Source organism: Camellia sinensis, chromosome 7 (assembly GCF_055761805.1).
Source record: "Camellia sinensis isolate YWXY chromosome 7, ASM5576180v1, whole genome shotgun sequence".
NCBI classification, from domain to species: Eukaryota; Viridiplantae; Streptophyta; class Magnoliopsida; order Ericales; family Theaceae; genus Camellia; species Camellia sinensis.
In genome coordinates this window covers 143,978,457-143,995,767 of record NC_138967.1, presented here as the reverse complement: position 1 = coordinate 143,995,767, position 17,311 = coordinate 143,978,457, and the positions used below count along the sequence as shown (strand labels likewise).

Sequence of the window (17,311 nt, the reverse complement as noted above, 5' to 3'; positions counted from 1 at the left end):
ACTTACGGCCTCAAACCAAACCGGACATAACTCATCAGAGTAAAGGGGGGCCAAAGGGAAGCAAAATTTAAATATTTGTCCATAGAGCTGTGCTTACATGGCACATCATAACAAACCATACATAGACATATTAATAACTCACAACAGAAAACACAGTAACATAAAGTTTTGTACAAACAGGATCATTTAAGTCTACGTCAACCCATGAAACTATGTATAACAGATTCAAAGTCTTCGCCAACATGACAAAATATAAATACATAACAAAAGGGCGAAGGCGAGTCTCGTGCGTGAGACGCAAGGGCTGACTCTTCAGAACTTAGGTTGTTCCACACAGACTTCACTGAGGCTGGGTTTGGACCTCTCTTGGCTCACCTACAAACACATGAATGAGCGTGAGCGAAAGCCCAGTGAATAATATCAATTAAAGAAGATGCATTGGAACAATATACATCGGACGGCCTTAGGCCCAATTCATATTTCTATCTAGTACATAAATAGATATGGATCAAGTAACTTCAGTTCCAAACACTTCGGACGGCCTCGGGCCCACTTCATTAATGTCAAACTGGCCTTTGGCCCATTTGTCTTTCATTCATGTCAGACTGGCCTCTGCCCCATTCATTCTTTCATTCAAATCATACTGGCCTCTGGCCCATTCATTTTACCATTCAAATCATACTGGCCTCTGGCCCATTCAGTCATTTATTCATGTCAAACTGGGCATTGGCCCATTCATACTTTCATTCAAATCATACTAGTCTCTGGCCCATTTATTCATTTATTCATGTCAAACTGGCCTTTGGCCCATTCATATTTTTATTCAAATCATACTGGCCTGTGGCCCATTTATTTGGCATAGCAAACATTGTCCACCAATCAAATCAACAAACTTATAAACTTACATAGAAGTAAGCAATTGGATAACAACATATTTCAGATATCTTGTCAAGATATTACTCATAGTGATCGGTTGGTTGGTTTGCCCTAGAGCTTGACCCTACACATCACATAACACATACGGGTCACAAATGATTCAATCTATTCTTTAATTCACATATTCCTCTTTAGGCCTTATTCTTATCCCTTTAATTCAATTACAATGCTCAATGTATGCCTAAGAGTACTTAGAAATGAAAGAGAATAGAAAACGAAACACAGAATGCCTTTTTAAAATTTTCAGAAATAGGGTCCCCGCTCGAGCGTGGACTTCCTCGCTCGAGCGGACCCATGAGGTCTGCAAAAGTGTTGGTTACATCAAATTTACGCTCGAGCGCGCACTCAGACGCTCGAGCGTGAACTTGGTCTACATAGCTCCCCGCTCGAGCGGGAGCTCGAGTGTGAACTTCCCACTCGAGCGGATGTCATGACTGTAGAGAATACTGGGAGCTCGTATTTCCCGCTCGAGCGGCGGTTCCCTCGCTCGAGCGGACATCAAAATTTCTGGGTTTTCCAACAATGTTCTTGAGCTCAAATTCAACCTTCAAATCAATACATCTTGCATTTTATGGCTCAATCTTCACATAAACATGTACTAACATGGTACAAATACCAAATTACAACATTATGAAGCTCAATTCCATGAATTACTTACATGCATGACCCAAATTACCCCAACTTACTTTCATGATAACAATCCCATGTATTTCAAACTCATTTCCTTATAAATTGTACATGCATGTGGAATATAACTCCAATTCCAACTCAAATGGTGCAAATGGTGATCACAAGCATAAGTTCTAAACAAAATTCTACATGGATCATATTTTTCATACTCATTTATACAAATTCATGGCAATTATACACATGCATGCATTCCATGACTTCAAACTCAACAAAACCAACTCAATTCCATCACAATCAATTTAATTCATGTTCTCGACCATTAATCAAACTTGAATTCACAAAATTGCAATTTAAGTTCCATGAATTCACTTACCTAGAGGCTTTAATCTTCCCAAATTATGGTCAAATCTAGAGTTGACCTTCCAATCTTCACAACTTGAGCCAAACACCCAACTCTCCCTCTTCCTCTCTCTCTAGCCGACCCTCTCTCTTTTGCTTAGAGTTAAAAATCAGGCAAGATGTAACAAAGGAGAGGAATTGAGTGTGCAGTGCCTATTTAATATAAGTCCCACTAATCACACTTATAAATATTAAATAATTGGGCACTATATCATTGATTTAATCTATTTAATTCGATCCGAATCAATTTCAATTAAATTTCACCATAGGCTCTAAAAATTACGCCAATCACAATGGCGTAATCAATTTCAGGTTCTGTGGCCGATAAGGCCTTCAATTTAAATTCCAAAGCAGATAATCAAACAGATATTCCTACGGTGAACAGATAGAAATTCAAAACCACATATTTTCACATAAATGGCACACATAAACATATTAAACACATAATCACATTCATAATAAGGACCAATTAGCATAATACGGAACAGGGTTATCACATAAGAGCTGTGCATAGATAAAATGAAATATAATACATAACGTGGTTTTACAACTTGAATACAAAATAAAATGGAGTACATATTACATCTTGATCAAAAGGCTTCTCAAACCGACATATACAAAAGACATAACCAAAAGCTAAGAAGCAAAATCTTCAAGATGCTAGCAAAACATGAATCCAAAACAACTTGTAAATAACATCTAGGTGTCACCACTTTCAAGCTCGTCACCTACATATATATAAGGAGAGGGTGAGCTTGGATACTCAGTGAATGATATAATTAATAAAGGTTTGAATAAATGATATTTGAGATCTTTATCAAAACAATACATAGCATATCTTGTACAAGATCAAGGGATGAACCAAGTTCATCTACCAAGTCTTTCCAAAGCTTCAAGGGATGCTTACTAGCATCAATATAATACAAGGGATGACATTCCTGACAAAACAAGGGAATAATTGACCCGGAATCGATTAGACAAACCCACCCGCACAAGGCCGTCGGTAGCAAGGGAGATATCTCAAACAAGGGTACTAGTTGCATTATAGTCCCCTAGCACTAAGGACTTTCCAAGAATGTCATCAAAACAAGATAATACTTGATACAAAACTAGGAATAATCATTCATACTTGAACAAACACTTTTCCAAAACGAAACAAGCAAAGCTTTTATCAAAATATTAGAACATAGCTTTATTAAAATACCACTCACATAGCTCTTCGGGTGTGGGGATTAGAGCAAGGATCCAAGGCCTACAAGCACATAATAAATCCCATTGAATGCACTTCAAGAAGACAGGAAGAGATGCTCAAAGATGGATATAAAATGCATCCCTAGAACAGGCTTTACATGAGTGCAAATGATCTCGGCATTTCTTTCAAAACTAAGCCAAGGCAAAGCAAAACATGTGCTGGGAGTTAAAACACTGTTTTTCATCTCGGAAAAACATGCTGGGTACCAACCAGGTCTTGGCCGAGGTCCTACACCTCTTGGCCGAGGTATGGTTTCCTAGGCCTAGGTGCGCATGCAAGACAAACTAAAGTGCAGGTGATCATGCAAGGTAGGCCAATGTGAGATACGATGCTTGGTCTAGGTGTAGGGTCTAGGCAAGAGTGGGTCTCGGCGACCACACTTAGGGAAATGAAGTCTGGAAAAATCTGAGTTTCCTCTTGAAGAACATGAAGAACATGAATGCCAAAATCATAACTTCTTTATTTAAAATCTAAAATTTCATAAGATGAGTTCAAAAACATGGACCTGGGTACCCATACTTGAAGATCTTATGAAAACAAACACAAAAACATGGATCTTGATACAAACTTTCAGATCAAAACATGGTTTTATTTCAAGAACACAAGAACATCATTTCCTCTTTCTAAATCCAAACTTTGAATCAATGCATGGCTTATGAATCATGCTAGATCATGCAATGCGATTAGATCAACATAAAGAACGACAAGAGTAGATCAAGAATCTAACCTCAAAACACGGATTTAACGGTTCAAGGTGTGAAGATCAAGCTTGGGATCTAGCTTTCTCACTCTAAACTTCTCTTCCTCTTCCTAGAGCTTCTCTCTTTATCATGCAAAAGGTATGACACAAAATGATATGGGTTCTCAGCTAGTACCTGACTTAACCCTCTATTAGGACACGTGGCAACGCCATATTGGATCTCTTCAAAAAGGTGACAGAATGACAAGACAAGAGTATGACAAAGTGTGTACAACAAGTAAGGTGACAAGGGTACTCTGACAAGGCAAGGATCTCGGATCAAGACATAGGCTTCGGCAAGTAAGGTCTCAATGATCTCGGCTAGGAAGGATAACACTTGACCTAGCTGTGCCACACCTTGGCCTAGATGTGCCACACCTCGGTGTAGGTCATACCAATCCAGGGACAAGATCACTAGGTGCAAGGATCAAGGATGTTGGATGCCTAGATGGTAATACCTCGGCCTAGATGATACACATCTTGGCCTAGGTGATGCACACTTCGGCCCAAATGATGACATCTCGGCCAACATGCCAGGGTGAAGGTGGAGATTAACCAAAGTGATTCCAAGATGGTTCTGGGTGTAAGAGGTTCAAAGGTGTGATCTAGGCTTAAGATGACTTCAGCTTAACACACACCAAGCAAGGAACAAAGCATACAAGCAATATCACATAAGCACAAAACAAGACAGAGACCTTTACGTTAGGCAAAACAAGTCAAAATCTACAATGCAAGCTTAACAAAACAAAATCATGCAAATGCACATAAACATGGCTAAGACGAGGATGAGGGTCATTACACTGCGACCACCTTACAACCACTATAACTATCACCACTATGTTTGCCTCTTACACCTCATTGCTACAATTGCCGCTGCTGTCACCATCAATTGCCATGACCGCCAACATTAACATTTTTAAGATCGCAATCAAATATAGAAAAATATTTATTTACAAAAAGATAATTATTTTTTGCACCGGAAACAAATGGAATCCTAGTCTTAATTTTACAACAATGTACAACCTCTTTTTGTGTCTAAATAGGTACCATTCACCTTGTTTGGTTTCAGAAAATTGTGCAAACTTTTCATAAAAATTAAGGTGTCGTTTGGTAACACTTACGTTTTCAGTTTTCTGTTTATATTTACAAAAATTTAAAAAACTCAAATAAAAATTTGTTTGGTAAATTTTTGATCTATAAATCAGTGGTCTCAGTTTATAAATTTGGCCAAAAAATGTAAACTCAAAAAATGTGTTTCAATTTTGAGTTTTCAGTTTTTTTTTTTTTACCACCCAACACTAGCCACCAGCCGCCACCATTTTCCACCACTGTCTTCCGCTACCACCACCCACCTCTACCACCAGTTGCCACCACCACTCACCCACCACCCGCAACCACCATCCACCTGCCACCCACTCGCCACCACCACCCACCCCTCGCCACCACCGCCACCAGCCACCACCCGCCACTACCATCCACCGCCCGCCACCACCACCCGCCACCACCTGCCACCACCATCCACCACCCGCCACCACCATCCACCACCCGCCACCACCAGCCACTTGCCATTCACCCGTCATGACTACCACCACCACCACCATCACCACCCACCACCACCACCCACTCGCTACCACCCACCTCCTGCCATCGTCACCCACCCACCCACCCACCCACTACCACCACCACCACCGGCTATCCGTCACCCACCATCCGCCACCGTCACCCACCCACCCACCCACCATCACCACCCGCTACCACCACTCACCCGCCATCCGCCATTTGCCACCCACCACCACCCACCCGCCATCTGCCATCTGCCATCTGCCACTCACCACCACCCACCACCCGTCACCACTACAACCCACTCGCTACCACCCATCACCCGTCACCTTCACCGTCACCGTTACGCACCTACCCGCCGTCACCACCTACCCACTTGCCACCACCACCCGCCATCCGCCACCTAGTTGCCACCACCACCCACCACCCGCCGCCACCACCACCACCGCCACCACCACCCACTCGCTACCACCCGCCACCATCACCTACCCACACACCACCACCACCCCCACCTACCCGCCACCACCCACCACTACCCGCCATCCACCACCCACTTGCCACCACCACCCGCCATCTGCCACCCATTTGCCACCACCACCCACCACCCGCCGGCACCACCACCGCCACCACCACCCACTCGCTACCACCCACCACCGTCACCCACCCACCCACCCACCACCACCACCACCCCCACCCACCCGCCACCACCCACCGTCTTCCACCGCCACTTGCCATTTCTCACTCTTTTTTATATTGTTAATTTTTTTTAAATATTTTGTCAATTACCAAACGCGTTTGTAGTTTCTGTTTTTTTAAAAATAAACAAAAAATAAACAAAAACTAGTTTATAAAATTTTTGTAAATATAAACTGAAAACGTAAACGTTACCAAATAGACCATAAGTTTTTAGTTTTCCATGTTTTTTTTAGTAAAAAATTTCAATACTTTTAGAAATATTTTTATTTTTTAGATGCACATAACCTATATATACTTAAAAAATATAATATTTATGAAAAAAATCTTTAAAAAATTCATCAAATACAAAAAATACAAAAAAATAAAATAAAATAAAAATTCAATATATTTTTGTATTATTGTGTATTTATTGAATTTTTAAAATATTTTTTCACAAATATTTTATTTATTTGGTGCATCTAAGTTATGTGCATCTAGATTATAAAAAAAAAAAAAAACTTAAAATATTAAAAAAACTATTAAAAATAAAAAATAATTTTTTTTTTTTTTTACTTTTAAAAAATCAATCAAAACCAAACAAGGTGATTAGTTTCTTTGTTTTCAATATTTAAATTGTATCAATTTAGTTTTCAATGTGTAAAATATGTTTTAGTTTAGTTCATCAGCCAAACTCCGCCTGCAATACCATTAAAGCTAGGGTGAATATGTAAATTTGATTTTAGTCGCCAAAGAATATGATTTGTGTCATTTTGCGGGTGTCTCTATTTACATACCATATTTGGTCTCAAGTCACACCATTACTCAATTTATACCTTTAATAATTTAAAAAAACATAATTTTTCTTAACACACACCACAACGTTCCATTTTTGTCCTCACTGCCCACCACTTGGTACACACCTCAAACTCAAAAAAAAAAAAAAAAAACCAGAATACCTTAATTTTTCCAACTCTTTCTATGCTTCGTATCTCATCATTATCATCTTCATCACCTTGATCATGAAAAATGGAAGTTGTAATGGATCATTCAATGCCAAAGCGCCACAAACCTCTTGATAAACCCCAGTTGTAATGGATCATTCATTCAATGGTTGATCAAAGTTTTGATCTTCTTGTACTTCCCTTTGGATTCACTGGTTTTCTTTGATTTCACACTTTGGACAATCTTGTGAGTTCTTGTCACTCTCTCCTTTTTCAACCATTCTTGGGTTCAATTGGGGTGTTTTATTTCTGGGTTTTTAGTTTTTTTTTGTGATTCTCACATACTACATCAGCCCATTTCTGTTCTAGGGTTCAATCTTGAACAATTTTTGAGTTTTTTTGTTTTTGTCACTCTCTCTGTTTTGAGCAAATTGGAATTTTTACTTCAATTGTGAGCTCATTTCAGTTCTAGGGTTCAATCTTGCATAATCTTTTTGAGTTCTTGTCACTCTCTCTCTCTCTCTCAGCACTTGTTGGATCCAATTGGGTTTGGGTTATTGTAATTCGAAGGATTTGAATGCATACATAAAATATAAATTGCTAGTGCTGTGTAGTTGACGTGAAAAATGCCAGTAACAGATTATTAGGGTTGGTGTGTAATTAGAATTCTGTTCAAAATGGTAATTTAACTAATAGAAGGTTGTGTATTCAACTAAGGTGTGTCTTTGGTCATTTTGGTCATTTTAGATAAGGTTATTATTGTAATAAAAAAATAATCAATTAATGGTGTGCCTTAAAATAAAATGGGGTGTGTAAATAGAGGCACCCTCATTTTGCTTCTTAATATATAAATTATGACAATTTAGTCGTCAATATATATATATATATATATAAAGTGTTGCTATTGATCCCAAACCTAATTACAACTCTATCTAGTTGAACTATGGACGAGAAAACCTTAAATATATATGGTCAAAGTATAAAAATAAAAAAACATCAACGTCTTTGAAGGAAAATATCCTCAAGAAAAATACAATTTTACAATGCCAAAAAATAAATAAAATGTCGGCCAAAGCTTACTTTTCACAATGAAATAAGATCCTTATCACCAATAATGCTTTTTCTTGTAGTATACCAATATGTTTTGATATATATATGTATATAAGTAATATAAATATGCATGTTGGATGGCCAAAATAGGTTGGGAAATCAAATTGAAACATTTGTATACATTGAAGGTTAAATTGACATAATAAAAAATTGGAAATTAAAATATTACAAATCTCATGCATCAGAAACTAAAATTATAATTTTTTTAATTGAGTTTCCGCATTTATCATTGATTTTAACAGAATCTACAAACAAAATTAGATTGAGAATCAAATAGAAACACTTTTTGGAGGTGTTTCACAAGTGGGTTTGCAGGCTAAAACAGCCTCAAATTGAAAAAAGTCAAAAAAGCATATGCAAACAAAACCCATCTGCAACAGGTACACTGCCAGGAACGCGAAAAGACATTGCCCTTGAAATTTTTTGAATACCATACCAATCATTAGGGGCAATTTGTCATTTCTTTTCCCACATTATTTCAAACACATTTTTCAATACAACAATCTAACAAAAAATCCAACTCATCTTCCCAAATACAAAACTAAAACAACCTATTAAACTAGCCAAATAATAAAAAATCTAAAAAGTAGTCGCTTCCCAAACGAGACCTTTATATAATAGAAATTAAATTGATATAATTTAAATATCATAAATCAAAAATGTCACAAATTGCGTACTTTAATGACTAAAAAGGCAATTAATCCAAAAATAACCACTGAAAAACACACATTGCATAGCACTGGTGAAAAGAAGTGGTTGAGATTGAAAAATTGTTTCTCATAATATTTTCCCTTGGCACTTGGCAACACATTATCACTCATACTTATTAATAGGAAGTTGAATTGAAACATTAAAACCTCAAACAAATTTAGTATAGCATTGTGTTAGGAGTTTTGTGGTCTCAAGTTCTTCCTCATTTTATATGTGTGTATATATATAGGCTCCCATCAAAGATCAAATTGCATCATTCTTGCAAAATAGTGTGAGACGGAAAAAAAGGAAAAAAAAAAAAAAGAAAAAAGAAAAAAAAAAGAAAGAAGAAAAAAATGGTTATGAAATTAAGTGTCTCACTAATTTCTTTCTTCTTGTTATTAGCTCAAGCTGTAGAAATACATGCAGCCATTTTTGATGTAACAAAGTATGGCGCGAAACCTGGAGGAGACATCACCCAAGTAAGAATACTACAAATTTAAAACTATTTGGCTTTGTTTTTGTTCTCATCGTTTTCAGTTTTGATGTTTTTAGAAACAAAAACAATGAAATACTAAAAGAAATAAAAAAACTCATAATTTTCATATCCTTTTTATTTTTGTACAAAAACAATTTTAAAAATTTGAATACATCTTTGCGGTCTTTCTTTAAAAAGGAATTTTGTTCCCCATTCCAAGCCCATTTTGGTGATTCGAATTGTGTATTTGGTAGTGCACGCAATATAGATCTTTCATGCAAAAATTCAAATTGATCAAACATCTGTAGTCAAATAATTTAATCACATTTGTCTTTAAAAAAATACACAAAAAATATGTTTTTGAGAATGGAACCACCCGTTTTTTTAAAAATAAATTTGATATAAGCATGTAACTATCGATATTTGATTAACTCAATTTTTTACATAGATCTATTCAGGAGGCATTATAAGTTGAATTATTTGAATCACCGAGATAAGCCAAAAATGGGCCCGAAGCACCTCAACTGAATCTTCCATCCAATTATTAGACTTCCATCCAATTATTAGACTAGAGGAAAGCCAAGTCTTCATTAAAAAGGGATTGTTCTAAAAAGCATTTCAGGGTTTGTCAAACGAGTTTTATATCTTGTTCTCCAAAAAAATAAAATGAAAACGATACCAAATAAGAAGATTCTTAGCACATGAACCTCTAAATTTTGGTTGACAGAGTCCTTATTTTTGTTGAGAAAATTCTTTTAAGCTCTATTGAGTGCTTGGAAAGATGAATGTGCATCAACAATTGTTAGTAAAGTTGTGATTCCAAAAGAGACATTTTTGAAAAATTAAAAACAAAAAACAATAATAAGATGCTTGGCACATGAACCACTGGATTTTTGCTGAAACAGTTCTTGATTTTTCTTTTTCTTTGAATATTTTTTTAGGCTCTATTGAGTGCTTGGAAAGAAGCATGTGCATCAACAAGTGCTAGTAAAGTTGTGATTCCAAAAGGGACATATCCATTAAATGAAGTGAAAATCCAAGGCCCTTGCAAGGCTCCTGTGGAGATTCAACTTGACGGGACATTGAAGGCCCCTGCTCAACTGGGCATACTCAAGGGTGATTCATGGCTTACCATCGCATACATTGATCATCTTACAATATCCGGTTCTGGAACTTTCGATGGCCAAGGCGCCGCCGCTTGGGCCCAAAATGATTGTGGCAAGAACCCCAATTGCAAGGCCATACCCATGGTAATAACCAAATATATCTACTACACTTCTTCATTCCATTATGTCGTTCTTATATTGATGTCGATGGAAGAAAAATGCTATACAAACTAACAAAATAAGTTCCATGATGTGTATTTGACTTGAAATTAGAACCTGAGGTTCAACTTTATCACCAATTCGATCGTGCGAGGCGTGACTTCCAAGGACAGCAAGAACTTCCATGTTAATGTATTGGGGTGTAAGAACTTCACCTTCCAGCACTTCACCATCTCCGCGCCTGGAACTAGCATTAACACGGATGGAATCCACATTGGACGTTCAACCGGGATCAATATATTAGACACAAGCATACAGACCGGAGATGATTGTGTCTCGATTGGAGATGGAAGCCAACAGGTAACTGTCGAGAGAGTGACTTGTGGACCTGGCCATGGCATCAGCATTGGAAGCCTCGGAAGGTACCCGAAAGAAGATCCTGTTGTTGGCATCAATGTTAAGAATTGCACCATATCCAACACGATGAATGGCGTGAGAGTGAAAACATGGCCATCGTCCCCTGCTCCTGGCGTTGCCTCCGACATGCATTTTGAGAACATCATAATGAATAATGTTGGCAATCCTATCCTCATTGATCAAGAATACTGTCCTTATAACCAATGCCAACTAAAGGTACAAATTACCAAATAAACAACACGGTTTACACTGTTTTGTTTGATCTACAAATTAAAATCGAGAATACTATGTTTGATTGAATTGTTAATCTTTTCTTTTATTCAGGTTCCATCAAAAGTTAGGATTAGCAATGTTAGCTTCAAGAACATTAGGGGCACTACTTCGACTCAGCTTGCTGTGAAGCTTGTCTGCAGCAGCAGCTCACCGTGCCAGAATGTGGAGGTTAGTAATATCGACTTGAAGTACACTGGAAAAGGAGGCCCTGCTACGAGCCAATGTAAAAACGTCCAACCAAGACTTTCTGGCACACATAATCCTCCTATTTGTGTCAACTCCGCTAAAGCTTCTTAATTATGCTTTTTGGACTCGAGGAAAGGGCTAAATGCTTATATGTAATCATATTTTTATATTATCGTTTTGTATTTATTTATTTATTTTTCCAACTATAAAAGAAAAATATATAGGCGGGTCATTGTTTGCTCCTGTTGCAAGCGAGACCTGTGATAGAGAGTTATGCACCACATCGTCCATGCCTAAAAGCATGCTTGATTGGTAGAGGTGATTGTAGTTGTAAATTGTAAAAGGATCGTATTGTATTGTATACAAAGAAACGAACCTGATTACAAATTTTGACAAATAATAATAAATATTGTTTGTGCTGAATGCTAAATAGTTTTTCTTAATTGTCAAGTTTTTATTTGCAAATTTTAAATGCTCCACATTCAATGTCTCATGTTAGAATTATAAGTGTGTGTGGCAATTTCCTCCCTGCCCTGTCCCGCATCTCCGTCTCGATTTGTGTGGATTTTCTCTATCCCAAATAAAAAATGGGAAATTCTATTATAATTTTGTCCTAAAATAAAATTACCAGAGTGTCCTTATCTTCTCCACTAAAACTCTTGTTTCTTAACCCTAACCCTACTCACTGCCCACCGCTATTGCCACTGCCGCCATCAACTCCGCTATAACTTCTTTGCCGCAAAACCGCCATCCCCTCTCTCTCTCTCTTTGTGGTCTTCTTCTTCTTCTTCTTCTTCTTCTTCTTCTTCATCATCATCTAGGAGGAGCATTTGAGAACCAAATTCTAGACTGGTCCAAAACCCAACCCAACCCACTCTTTGTTCTTCTTTTTCTCAAATTTTTTTTCAATAAAGTTTTTGGGTTACTTTACAGATTGTTAAAGTTTGATCAAAGTCACAATTGTCATTAGATCCAAAATGTCTAAAGTCTTCAATTACTCTCTCTTTATATAGACACAGATATATATATATATATATATAACTATATGCGAATTGAGTTGTGTAGTTACGATGCAAAACATACTTGTGATTGGTGGTGCTAGGTATATTGAAACCCACATGGTGCTTCAGTTGCTTTTGGGTAGGTATAAGGCGGTGGTGATCGACAATCTTGACAACTCCTCCATCGTTGCTGTTAACATATATTAATATAATGTAACATACATTAATATGTATATATATTATATTAACACACATAGCTATACTAATATATTATATATATAGTGGATGCTAGGATGCCAGAGCACGCCTTCGCTTTCGGCTGCTTTCGGCCACTTTCTAATATTTTATGTAATGTAACATAATGATGATGTAAACAATAGCTCCTATAAATGGAGTCTCCTCTTACACGGTCAGATACAATATATACAAGAGATTTCTTACACTCTCTTATTTGTTTCATGGTATCAGAGCACAGGTATACTGCCTAGTCTCTTTCCTAGCATCCTTTTTTTTTTTTCTTCTTTCTCTCTCTTGGCAGTCTGCAGATTGCTGCCCCTCTCATCCTTCTCTCAATTACAGTTTGGACACCACCAAAGCCTTCATCTCTTCACTACGGATCCACGGCCACCGGATTCATCCTCTTTCGCCGTCACATGCGCCGTCACGCGCTAGTTTTGTCGCCGGCGCGTCGCCTGCTTCGGCCTTCAGCATCACACGCGCTCCACGCGTCCCCAGTCGCCTAAGCCACCTCTTTCCACGTCCCACGCGCTCCGCGTCCGCCAGCCACGCCAGCCGTCCGCGTAAGCCATACCACCCGCGTCCCTCGCGCCGGCTCGCACCGACTGCACCTGCTGGTCACCCACTCGGCTCCAGCCGGTCCGGCTCTAACCGGTTCAGCCACTTTCCCAAGCCGGTTCACCCCCATTTTTGGCCCTTTTTGACCGGTTCAGCCTGGTTTCTGACTATTTTGACCCTTCTGCACCCACTGGTGCCCTTGGAATTTTCAGATTCTCCCTTGCTTGTGCTATTTTTCTCTCATGGATCGCTTGGACTTCTCTAACCACCCTATTTCCGTTATTCTTGACGGGACTAATTATGTCCTATGGGCCCAAGCTATGTCTGGCTTCCTCAAAGGAAAGAAACTTTAGCGCATCATCACTGGGGATGTGTGCAAACCCATTCAAGAGACCCCGGATTCTGCTGCCACGGACTCCACTACCAAATATGTCGACCGACTGGAAGATTGGGATAGTAAAAACTATCAGATCATCACTTGGTTTCGCAATACTTCTATTACCTCTATCAACCTTCAGTTTGGTCGGTTCCAACTTGACTCTGCTTCCTCTCCTGCCAAAGCCATCTGGGATTTTTTACAAGAACGCTATCAAACTACTGGCCTTGCTCACCAATATCAGCTTCTGAGTCATCTTCACCGTATGCGTCAAGACACAACTCAGAACATTAATGATTTCCTCTCCCAAATGTATTCTGTTTGGGATCAGCTCGCTCTTTCTGAACCTCCTTGGGATTGTACTAAGTATGCTGCCTTATTTACTACTTATCGTGACCAACAACGCTTGGTTCAGTTTCTCATGGCTCTCACTCCCCGATTTGAGCCAGTACGAGCATCTCTCCTTCATCGCACTCCTTTACCCACTCTTGAGCAAGCAATTTCTGAACTCCTGTCAGAGGAAACCAGATTTGGTACTCTCCATCTGCACCCTGTGGACTCTGTTCTTGCCACTCCCCAGCTTCGCAGTTCTCCTTCCCCACCTTCACCACAGAAGTCCAATGCCTGCAATTACTGTCACAACCGCAATCTTCCGTCCACTCATCTTCTGGTTAATTGTCCAGTTCGTCTTTGTCGGTTTTGCAACAAGACTGGCCCTGGTCATCTTCAACAAGATTGCTTCCGCAATCCCGCCCGTGCCTCTCGCCCTGGTCCTTCCCCCGGGAATTTCTCTCGCCGCCACTCTCACCGTTCTGGGACCCCGTCGACACCACTGCCTGCTCAACGCACTGCTGCTGCTGCCTCCGAGGATTTACCTTCCTCTGTTCCTGTAGACCCTTCCACTCCAGTCTTCTCTCAATCCGATGTCGAAGCCATGTTTCAACATTTTTGGCAGAATTCCGGTACTCCTCCATCTACTGCTTTCTCTGCCACCGCAGGTAACTCTTCTTGGTACTTTGACTCCGCTTGTTGTAATCACATGACCTTTGACCCTACTATTTTTACTCCTCTCTCTTCTACTCCTCATGTTCCTTCTATCCATACTGCTGATGGGTCTCTTCTGTCTGTAAGTCATGTTGGTTCTGTTTCAACCTCTCACTTATCTTTATCTCATGTCTATCTTATGCCTGCTCTTACTTTAAATCTTATCTCCATTAGTCAATTATGTGAGCATGGTCTAACTGTTACCTTTTCCCGTTCTGGTTGTTTGGTGCTGGACCCTCGGACGGGGCAAACTCTTGGGATAGGCCGTAAGCATGGACGTTTCTACGAACTCATCCATCTTCATGTTCCAGATTCCTCTCAGATCACTGCTCCTACCACTGCTACCACTGCTCCTCCAGCTCCTACCACTGCTACCACTGCTCCTCTTTTATCTCCTTTTCAGCTTTGGCATTGTCGTTTGTGCCATCTTTCTGTTGGTCGTTTAAAATCTTTAATTTCCAGTGGTCATTTAGGTCACGTAAGTTCTGATGTTTTAGATTGTGTGTCTTGTCAACTTGCCAAACAACCTGCCTTGTCGTTTAATAAAAGTGACTCTGTTTCTCTTGCCCCATTTGATCTCATTCACTCTGATATTTGGGGACCCTCTCCTACTTCTACTATGGGGGGTGCACGCTATTTTGTTGTTTTTATAGATGATTTTTCCCGTTTTACATGGTTGTTTCTTATGAAAAATCGCTCTGAGCTCAAACAACTTTATTACAATTTTGCTGCCATGGTTAAAACACAATTTTCTAAAACTATTAAGCTTTTTCGCTCCGATAATGCCATGGAATATAAAGATTTTGACTTTCTTTCTTTTCTTCAGCGTCATGGTACTCAACCTCATCTTTCCTGTCCCGGCACGTCTCAACAAAATGGACGTGCTGAACGGAAACATCGACATATCCTTGACACTACTCGCGCCCTCCTTCTGTCTTCCTCTTGTCCGGAACATTTTTGGGGAGAGGTAGCTCTCACTGCTGCTTACACTATCAATTGTATCCCTACACCTGTCATTCATAATCACACTCCTTATGAGCGTCTGCATGGCACCCGTCCCCCTTACACCACCCTTAGGGTCTTTGGCTCTACCTGTTTTGTTCTTCTCCAACCTCATGAACGTACCAAACTTGAACCACGCTCTCGCCTCTGTTTCTTCTTAGGGTATGGTATTGAACACAAGGGGTATCGTTGTTGGGATCCTCTCTCCCAGCGACTCCGTATCTCTCGTCATGTAGTCTTTTGGGAACACAAAATGTTTTCTTCTCTCTCTCTCTTCCGTTTGTCCGTTCCCTCATCCACTTTAATTTTTACTGACCCTTCCACGGATCTGTTCTCTGATGAGCTTACTCCCACGCCCTTGCCAGCCTCTCTCGAGTTCTCTGATGAGCTTGCTCCACCGCCCCCACCAGCTTCTCTCGAGCCTGCCTTGCCTACTGGTCTGTCCCATGCACCTGCTACCTCTGATGGTCCTGCTCTTGTTCCCTCGGGATCCTCCCCTCCTGATGCGTCTCTCCCTTTGGCTCCTCCTGCCTCTACTCGACCACACCGGGTAACCCAACCTTCTACTCGTCTTCGTGACTTTATTGTTGGTTCTACTGCTTTTTCTACTTATGAACCAACCTCCTATCGTGAGGCTCGCTCTAATCCTCTTTGGCAGCAAGCTATGACTGATGAATTGCAGGTTTTAGACAAAACTCACACTTGGGACATTGTTGATCTTCCTCCTGGCAAGACTGCCATTGGTTGCAAATGGGTTTACAAAATCAAAACTTGTTCTGATGGATCTATTGAGCGCTACCAAGCTCGCCTTGTTGCCAAAGGCTTCAACCAAGAATATGGTATTGACTATGAGGAGACCTTTGCTCCTGTTGCTCGTCTCACCTCTGTTCGCAGCCTGATTGCGGTTGCTACCACTCGACACTGGGATCTTTATCAAATGGACGTAAAAAATACTTTCCTTAATGGTGTTCTTCTTGAGGAGGTCTACATGCAACCTCCCCCTGGGTCTACTTATCCACCTCATAAAGTCTGCAAACTTCAGCGTGCTTTATATGGTCTCAAACAAGCTCCGCGCGCTTGGTTTGCCAAGTTCAGCTCTACTATTCATGATTGTGGTTTCACCTCCAGTTCTTATGATACTGCTCTTTTTATCCGGACCACTGCTCAAGGGACCACCTTGCTTCTTCTTTATGTGGATGACATGATTATCACCGGTGACGATCTTGATGGTATTCTATGCCTTAAACAGTTTCTTAGCCAACATTTCGAGATGAAAGACCTTGGTCCTCTCAGCTATTTCTTGGGTCTTGAAATCTTCCATGATTCCACGGGGTCTTTTCTCTCTCAGGCTAAGTATACCTCTGATCTTCTCACCCGTGCTGGGCTTACGGATTGCAAGACTGCCTCCACTCCGCTGGAGCGTCAGAGTCGTCTTACACCTCTTGATGGCACTCTTCTCTCTGATGCTACCCTCTATCGTCAGCTGGTTGGAAGCCTTGTCTATCTCACTGTTACTCGTCCTGATATTGCCTATGTCGTTCA

At 40.0% G+C, this 17,311-nt stretch overlaps 1 protein-coding gene across 1 annotated transcript; it reads left to right on the top strand.

Annotated features, from left to right (window-relative positions):
* The first annotated feature begins 9,131 nt into the window (after positions 1–9,131).
* Positions 9,132–11,981, top strand: LOC114301656 (exopolygalacturonase). The gene is made up of 4 exons (XM_028246627.2): positions 9,132–9,414; positions 10,352–10,660; positions 10,790–11,308; positions 11,417–11,981. The coding sequence occupies exons 1-4, from the start codon at positions 9,289–9,291 to the stop codon at positions 11,660–11,662; spliced, it is 1,200 nt and encodes a 399-aa protein (XP_028102428.2). The 5' UTR covers positions 9,132–9,288; the 3' UTR covers positions 11,663–11,981.
* The last annotated feature ends 5,330 nt before the right edge of the window (positions 11,982–17,311 follow it).